Here is a 9,039-nt window from a genome sequence, read left to right on the forward strand (position 1 = left end):
TGATTGGTTAATGGTGGTTGGTTTTGGGTAGGAAGGGTACACATTCAGATGGTATAAATGGAATTAAATTGCCTTTGTTCTCTCTCTTATCCTCTATCCAGTCCATGGAGGAAGGTTGTACAATCTATTCTCATTTCCTAGGCTTTTAGGCCTCTGGCCTTTTAAAAATGTCTTTGTTCATGCTTTGTCTTCTCAGTTAACCTTAGGATCTATATGCCTAGATGTATGCTTTGTAATGTTAATTCAATATCTGTCTTTAATATAGACAATTATCAGACCAATTCTTGCTAGTCAACATCAACTCATTGCCGAATGCTTGCATGTATATTTTAATGATCTTTATGTAGTCAGATAAACATTTTAGTAGGCTAATTGCTTCGTATTATTACGAGTCACGGGAGGTATTTATAAAATCATATGTGATAAATAATATTGCCCACTGCTCAGGTTTTTCATTTCAACTCTTTCCTGTCCTAGTTTAATTTCTCTGGAAGTCATTTGGTCAGATCATCTGATTTTACAGCTACACAATTGACATGGCATTTCCTGTCAAAACACATTCTATCCCCTCTGACATAGTCAGGTTCAGAATTATTGGCACCATTGATAAAGATGAGCATAAAAACTATTTATTGTATGCAAGAAAAAATTGGGAAATTATATTATTTTAAACTAATACAATTACTCAGAGAAAGATATTTTGTTTAATAAGTAATAAAACCAAATCTCAAAAGGATAGGTGTCACTGAGCCTTATTTCTTAAAATCCTTTTTCTCCCAAATTGGTATACAGTCTTGTCCCATCGCTGCAACTCCCGTACGGAGTCGGAAGAGAAGGTCCACAGCCGTGTGTCCTCCAAAACACAACCCCGCCAAGCTACACTGCTTCTACAATGCTCGCTTAACCCCGAAGCCAGCCACACCAATGTGTCGGAGGAAACACCATACACCTGGCAACCGTGTCAGCGTGCATTGCGCCCGGCCCGCCACAGGAGTCGCTAGGGCACTATGGGACAATGACAACCTGGCCGGCCAAAACCTCCCCTAACTCAGACGACGCTGGGTCAATTGTGCGCCGCCTCATGGGTCTCCCAGTCGGGACAGCTGCGACACAGCCTGGGAACAAACCAGGGTCTGTAGTGACGCAGCTAGAACTGTGATGCAGTGCCTGAAACCGCTGCACCACTCAGGAGGCCCACTGAGCCTTTTTCTCAAATCTTTTACGAGGTTGGAGAACACATTGGGAGAGTTCTTAGACCATTCCTCCATACAGAATCTTTCCAGATCCTTGATATCCTTAGTCTGTACTTATGGACTGCCTTCTTCAATTCAAACCACAGGTTTTCAATTGGATTCAAGTTCAGAGACTGAGATGACAATTCAAAATGTTGATTTTGGGATTATTATCTTGCTGTAAAATCTTAAGTAAATATGACTATTTAACCTATATGAAGGTGAATGAAGGTATACTGCAAATACATCTGAAATACCTGCGTTTTGATTCAGTCCAGCCTGCATCAAAGTATAAACCCAGTAAAATAACATACTGGCTCGCAGGGCAAAACGTAGAACACAAAAGTTTGAGAGAGTCTCACCTTTCCATAGAGGTGTCATAATATATAGTTTGTAGGCCAAACCATTCAGACGCTAAAGACGATTTTCAGAATGTCTCTTGGTCTGACAAACACTGCTCTAGCTGTCACCTTTCATCACAGATGTGGTGGAATGAGACGCATCCAATGCACAAAACATATCTCTGGCTTGAACTGACAGATTTAAGGATTTTATTTTATTATGATGATAATTAGATTATCACGGGGGGTGAGGACATCGACTCTAGGGGGTTAAAAGGAATTACATTTTTCAGAGGATACATTTTTCAGAGGATACATTAATTACAAAGACTGGTTAAATTGGCACGATTTCTTATATTTTATGGTTTTATTATTGTGCCAGTTTTGCATGTAAGCATAATGACTTTGGTGTGTGAATCCCTTCCTGATAAACAAAACCAGATTTCCTTGCAAAGCCATCCTCCAGCTGTGGTGGACACTGCAGCATCTCAACAGCTCATCCAGGAAACCCATCGTCAGAATGGAGAATGGAGCTGAACACAGGCAAAATCCTAGAGGAGATGAATTCACCTTTCAGCAGGACAATAACCTAAAACACAAGGCCAAATCTACACTGGAGTTGCTTGCCAAGAAGACTGTCAATGTTCCGGGGAGGCCAAATGATAGTTTTGACTTACACCTGCTTGAAAATCTATGGCACGGCCAGAAAATGGTTTTCTAGTCATGATAAACAACCAATTTGACAGCTGTAATCCCTGCCAAATGTGATTAAAATTTTTGACTTGGGTATGAATATTTGTTTACATTAAGAGATATTTCTGTATTGTAATTTTCAATAAATTTGCCAACATTTCTAAAAACATGTTTTCACTTCGTCATCATGGTGATCCGTCATTGTCAATAAGAATTTGTTCTTAACTGACTTGCTTAGTTAAATTTATAAGATATGGATGAGAAAAAAAACACATTTAATCCATGTTGAACAAAATGTGGTATAAATCAAGGGGTATGAATATTCTCTGAAGGAACTAAGTCAAATAGATAGATCCAGGGAACTTGTGAAGTGGAAGCAATATGTTTGAATAAAGCGATGGGAGACCACCACAAGCATTTGTATAAGTAAGGTCTATAATAAGAGATTGGTGGTCAAATGTATTGAAACAAGTTTACACCCTGGAACAACGGATATCGCAGTAACACTGCATAACTTGCCGTGATGGAATACGTTTTCTTATTTAATGTAATAAATCACCAGATAGCATAATAAACATGTTGAACTTGAACAGAACGTAATAACTTAATAGATTTTCCAGTGGGTGTTACATGCAGGTGACTAAGAACATTCTGATGAAAAATCAACTAACTTCAACTGATAAAGTATTACCATTACCCTGGTGACTAGGCTTTGAATCCCATCATGTCAGTTTTCCCCTCTTCATGTGTATCCCACTCTACCTTCCTTGTGGTCTGTCTCAGAAAGAATATAATAAAAGGAACCGGAATTTCCAATCTCCTTAAAAAAATGTTTTTTTAAACTGCTGACATTCTATATATGATTCATCACACCAACGGAAATCTAAGAACCAAAGGTCAAATCAAACTACAGTTAACTGTTCTGAAATGTTTATTACATAATCTTCTTCATACTGTAATTAAAATACATTTTCCGCCTAATCATCGGCATTACTTTACATATGTCACCAGGTTAGACTGACCGAGTAAAAAGAGAGGGCGTGTCCCAAATGGCATCCTATTCCCTATACAGTGCACTACCATTGACCAGAGCACTATGGGGTGCCATTTGGTACTCAACCATACAAACACCACACACGGCATTGCAAACTCGAAAACTAGTATTTCCCGTCTATGAATATATCGTTGACCCTCTGCTACAATGTACAATTCCATTACATGTAGTGTCTTTGCATAATATGAATCATAAAGTCGTCATGTTTCATCCTCTTGACCGTTAAATGAGACTACTAAGCCTAATTGGGTTGAGAGTAAGATAATCCATATAAAATCTGATTCTTTATAATCTAAAAGGCTAAACTTATCTTAGATCAGTACTCCTATTCAGAGATGCTTTATGAATAGAGGTCCTGGAATTATATTACCGAAGGGAGGTACTTAGAGCCAGGGAGAAACTAACTACACGATGACACTATAATAGTTTGATCAGAAAGACACACATTAGCTGAGGCCAAAAGGAAAAAGCCTTCAAAAGCTTTACACCTCAAGGTACATATCCAAATAATACACAATAATCAATTGTTTCCCAAATTGTATCCCCTTGACGCTAAGCTGCATCTGAAAAATAAATTAGTTCAGAGCACCCAAATAAGAGGACATGGAGCCGGGGCTTGGGTAGAGTTCATCACGGTTTCTGGAAGTCACATTGTAGTAAAAGGGACACCTGGGTCATTCGTATTCATTAAGGTTGCATTTCAATCAAACGGTTCATATTAGACAGTAAGTCCATATAGTCCCTCCCTGTTTCAGTCTGTTTTCTACCATTTGGGGCCAAATGAATACCTCCTGGTTGTGGGAACTCTGGAGTTGGGAAGGTCATGGCTTGTTCTATGTGATGTCCTTCTGTCTCGGTGTCCGGTGAATGTTTCTGATGACGCACTTCACCATCCACTCAATGCCTTCGTTAACACCCTGCCTAAGAGAGAAATAATGCCTTCATTAACCCCGTCTGAGAAATAATTCATTATCAGCAAAGAGTACAGCTGTTCTTTGAGCAATGACGATATACAGTTAATTTGTGCACAGAGACCGAGAGAGACAGAAACCGATTACATGTAATCTGATTATTTTTTTTAACCAATGAATCAGTTACGTTACCAGCTAAAATATTGTAATCAGATTACAGATATGAAAAACTAGATGACTTCTTGGAGTACTTTTAAACTGAAAGGATGTTTGTGGGGATGCTTTCTGTCTTCAGGGGAAAGTAATCCAGAAATAACTCAAAGTAATACAATGATACGGAGTTTGGGTTATCCAAAATTACATTACTGATTACAATCTTGGACAGGTAACTTGTAACTAACGGATTACATTCAGAAAGTAACTTAACCACTCCTATGGCCGGACACACACACACCTAATGGAGTTCTGAAATCAGACCCAATATACAACAGAGTAATGCAGACTCAGTTCTTACCCTGTTAGGGCTGTGCAAGGCTGCACCAGGCAATCTCTTTTCCCAATCTTTGGAGCACAGTCACTAAAAGCAGTTTTGATGTCTGGCACAGACATGCAGTTCTAGGGGAGAAACAAAAACATAAGCCTAAATGAATACAATCCTAGAGGATCTTCTAAGAGAGAATTCACCCATCTGTACCCTAATCACATGGATTTAGATTAAGATCACTTTATTGGTCAAAGACACACACAGTCCAGCTGAAATATGACTTCCACTTCTAATCCAAACCCTCTGAAAGACAAGCATACATACACATATAGGTTATTGGAGAGGTGCAGGGGGCTGCCATACTGGGCGCCCGGGGAGCTGTTGTAGTGGGGGGTTAAGTGCCATGCTCTAGGGTACAACAGCAGGCAAATGGCATCTAGGATTTGAAACCAGCAACCCTCTGGTTGCCGGCTCACTTCCCCACAGATTTTTCCTGTCAGACCCGGGTTTCAAACTGTAAACTCTCCTTTTGCTGGCTTGCGTCTAACTGCCAGGCTGAATTTCAAAGAGTTAAAAAAATGATGCATTATGCTGAGCTTGGCAACATATAGTATGTTAAACACTGTTTTTGTCATCTACCAAGGTGTGTATGAGGGATGGATCATAGGGCCAAAACAATTTCTTTAACAGGCCTCGTCATATTTTGTTTATACAAGACGTGGTCAGTTTAGACAGGGCTACTCGTGAATTCAAAACAACCAGACGGGACTAATACCTCCACATCCTGCTTGTTGGCGAGCACCAGGAGAGGCACACCTTCCAAAACCTCACTGCTGATCATTTTCTCTGGAAAAAGAAAACAGAACTGTCAGTCCCAGCTAAGGTTAAATTCTCTACCCTTCTCTTATGAGTGGATCTGCTGACAGCCTCTCAACAGTTTCTGCTCTGTACTGAAAGTGCTCCATCTTGAAAAGGTCATTGCATTGGGATTGTATTAAGAGTAATATAATAATATATGCCATTTAGCAGACGCTTTTATCCAAAGCGACTTACAGTCATGTGTGCATACATTCTACGTATGGGTGGTCCCGGGGATCGAACCCACTACCCTGGCGTTATAAGCGCCATGCTCTACCAACTGAGCTACAGAAGGACCACAAGAGTAAACTAATGAACAAAATACTAATAGACAGTTTGAGTGAACTATCCCTTTAAAGTCATTTGATTGGTGTAAGCAGTGCCTAAGGAGTTTCTACCATATTCTCACACCAGTCCATTCCTTTGACAGCTATGATATGGAGTGAACAAGTGTACACAAGTGAATCGGACTGTCGCCCATGACAAAGATAAGTCCATAAGCCTTGTTGACATTCTTCACCAAATGCCTTGGACAACTTAGTGAGAAACTCACCAAAGGCCTCTTTTGATTCTGATAGGCGCTCCTCATCGGTGGAGTCTATCACATAGATCACCCCATGGGACTCAGCATAGTACTGTGAATTCAAAGTTCAAAGCCATGTTTCAGCAATCAACCTCAAATCAATGTAATCAGTTGACAGATAATGAGCCATATTACATCATGCTAGATATAATTTATTTTGAGTGTGTTGTAATTTGATATTGGTGTTCACTTTGTCCCACAGCGACTGAAGCTCCTCTTGACCACCAAGGTCCCAGAACATTAGACGAGCCTTGCCCACATCAATTGTGCCAACTTGTGAGGAGAGAGTAGCAGAACATATTACAATGGCATGAACTCATGGAAAGCAATGTACTACAATTGAATGCAACACAACAATGTCGGACTTGCTGGTTGGCTACTTACTGTTAAGCCCAACTGTAGTGGTGATTTTGGACAAATTCATTCCCTTGTAGTTCTTACTGAACTTGGTCTTAGTCTGTTCCAGAAAGGTCTGTGTGTGTAGGAAAGACATGCCTAATCAAACAAGCAGCAGCACTTTCTCCAACAAAGAGACAAACAATAAACAGTAATATCAACCTGCTCTTCTAACTAATAGACGAACCGTTTTTCCTGCATTGTCCAGTCCTAGGATCAAGATGCAGTATTCGTCCTTCTGGAACACGTATTTGTACAGACCAGATAATAAGGTGTACATCTTAGGATTGTAAACAAACACTAGCTGATGCGCAAGGCGAGCACCAACTCACATCGTGGAAAGATCCAGCTGTGAGGCTAGCCAGAGTTAGCAAGTCGAATTAGCTAACTGTTACCTGACTAGCTGTTCAGCTAGCTAACGTTACCTGTGGTTTGAAGCAAGCACGTTAGCTAACGTTACTAGTTCGTAATCGATACTAGCTAGAAACACTAAAGTAAAATATAACTAATGCGCCAATCAAGGCATAAATACTTGGCTAACTACAGTAGCTTGCTAATGCTAACTTTTATAGCTGTATATCTCGTTAATGCCGCTGACGAGTATAAACAGATATTTGCTAGCGGACAATTTCAGCAACTCACAAATCGCAAAAGGAGATCAAGGGCACGCTAACAATCTCAACAACATGACATCATGCTATATTTACTTTGACAGCGGTATCGTATTTTTTCTAGTCTCATTTTTAGTAAACACGGTGGCCACCTGAATTTATGAAGGCACAAAAGCAATGCATTGTGGGACTTGTTGTCTTGTGGCAAATTAAATAGCAACTGACCACTATTGCCCATAATGCGTGTGGCTTTAGGACGTAAGCAGCAAAAAGTTACACGTTTGTAGTTTTTACCACATATATTCCTCTTTTCTTTTTTGGGAAATGCTATTATAAAGTACCACGTTATGAGTAATAATACCCATAAAACCTAGCAGTCAAACAAGAAAATGGTTTTCCACCATTCATTTTTCCAGTAGCGGATTTTAGAAACACTTAAAATAAGGGCTGTGTTTTGTGTAAGCTTACCCTGGTCAATATATTCACCTGTATTGACCCCCGAAAAATGAAATGCTAATTAGCTGCTAATGTGGCTATCATAAAGAACTACCAATTTGTATTTAACCTTTATTTAACTAGGCAAGTCAGTTAAAAACAAATGATTATTTACATTGACTGCCTACCCAGGCCAAACCCTAACGACACTGGGACAATTGTGCGCCGCCTTATGGGACTCCCAATCACAGCCGGTTGTGATACAGCCTAGAATCAAACCAGGGTCTGTAGTGACGCCTCTAGCACTGAGATGCAGTGCCTTAGACTGCTGCACCACTCGGGAGCCCCCAAATACCATAATAATCTGGGCAAGATTGACGAATCGAGGCAACGGTAAGAATCTCTGCATTAACTATCTAATGTTAGCTAATTTTAGTAATGAATAAGTTAGCTACATTTAAATTTAAATGGACAATTCTGTGAAATGTCTTGTGCAAGGTTTAAATTGACATTGATACCTGTTAACAAAGGTGTCAGCCGGAGAGAACGTGCAGGAGCTTGCAAGGATTTGTAATCTTGCATGATATCTACTTTGATATGATATCTACTTTGATGCTAATTAGCATTTTCGAATCTGAAAGTAAATATAGCCGAATATGTTGATAAATCACATTTTCCAAGAGATTTACATTGATATCAAAACATCACGCCAGGGTAAGCCTACATGAAACACAACCCTTATTTTAAGTGTTTCTATAAAAAAAATATGTGAAAAGTGGATGGTAGAAAAATTATTTCCCTGTTTGATCGCTAGGTTTTATGGGTATTGTCGAAGCTGAAATACCACCTCTGCAGGATGAACAATTAAACTCGCCCCTGCCTACTCAATAGCAGGTCAGTTATCAATCCTCATTAATACCTACAGATCTGATAGATACCGCTCTGCCTTACCACTGAGCTAGCATACAGCTAGGGACAGTTCTTCATACTCAACAGTAAGGGCCTTACAGTAAAGTTGCCTATCTCCGGAGTCGAGTGCCTACGCTCCCTCACCCTGAACCTATATACTCGGCACCTTCTCAGGATCGTCCTGGCCAGAGCCTCCGCTTCAGCACACTATGAGCAGGTCGCCCTCCTCTGGGTTGGCTTTAGCCCAGAGACACCCCTCCTTACAACTCCTACCAATGCACTCAGTACCTATAGTTGGGTCTCAGGTTAGGTTCTTTTATACCAGCCACTCGGGCCCCCGACAGACTAATTAACCAGATGCAAAAAAATCCTCAATTAATCAGGTCTATTTCAGAAACCTAGAGTAAATCGACATGCACATGGTGACAGAACAATAAAGCAGGTTTATTCAAAATTCCAGAAACAATAAAAAAAATCCACGATCAATCAATCAATCAATCAATATCACCAATCAATGACAGGCAAACATCAA

At 40.0% G+C, this 9,039-nt stretch overlaps 1 protein-coding gene across 3 annotated transcripts; it reads right to left on the reverse strand.

Annotated features, from left to right (window-relative positions):
• Nucleotides 1-1,766: 1,766 nt before the first annotated feature.
• Nucleotides 1,767-7,351, reverse strand: LOC118400600 (ADP-ribosylation factor-related protein 1). 3 transcript variants are annotated; one of them, XM_035797599.1, is made up of 8 exons: nucleotides 6,740-7,351; nucleotides 6,541-6,628; nucleotides 6,347-6,429; nucleotides 6,127-6,208; nucleotides 5,491-5,561; nucleotides 4,746-4,846; nucleotides 4,109-4,241; nucleotides 1,767-2,124 (listed from the first exon to the last, which is right to left on the reverse strand). In XM_035797599.1, exons 1-7 carry the CDS (start codon nucleotides 6,830-6,832, stop codon nucleotides 4,154-4,156), a joined length of 606 nt encoding a protein of 201 aa, XP_035653492.1. In that variant the 5' UTR covers nucleotides 6,833-7,351; the 3' UTR covers nucleotides 1,767-2,124; nucleotides 4,109-4,153. The 3 variants fall into 3 exon arrangements, with proteins under 3 accessions (XP_035653492.1, XP_035653493.1, XP_052329932.1); XM_035797600.1 differs by having other exon boundaries at nucleotides 1,767-2,162; XM_052473972.1 differs by lacking the exon at nucleotides 1,767-2,124 and having other exon boundaries at nucleotides 3,180-4,241.
• Nucleotides 7,352-9,039: the final 1,688 nt, after the last annotated feature.

This window comes from Oncorhynchus keta, chromosome 21, assembly GCF_023373465.1.
Source record: "Oncorhynchus keta strain PuntledgeMale-10-30-2019 chromosome 21, Oket_V2, whole genome shotgun sequence".
NCBI classification, from domain to species: domain Eukaryota; kingdom Metazoa; phylum Chordata; class Actinopteri; order Salmoniformes; family Salmonidae; genus Oncorhynchus; species Oncorhynchus keta.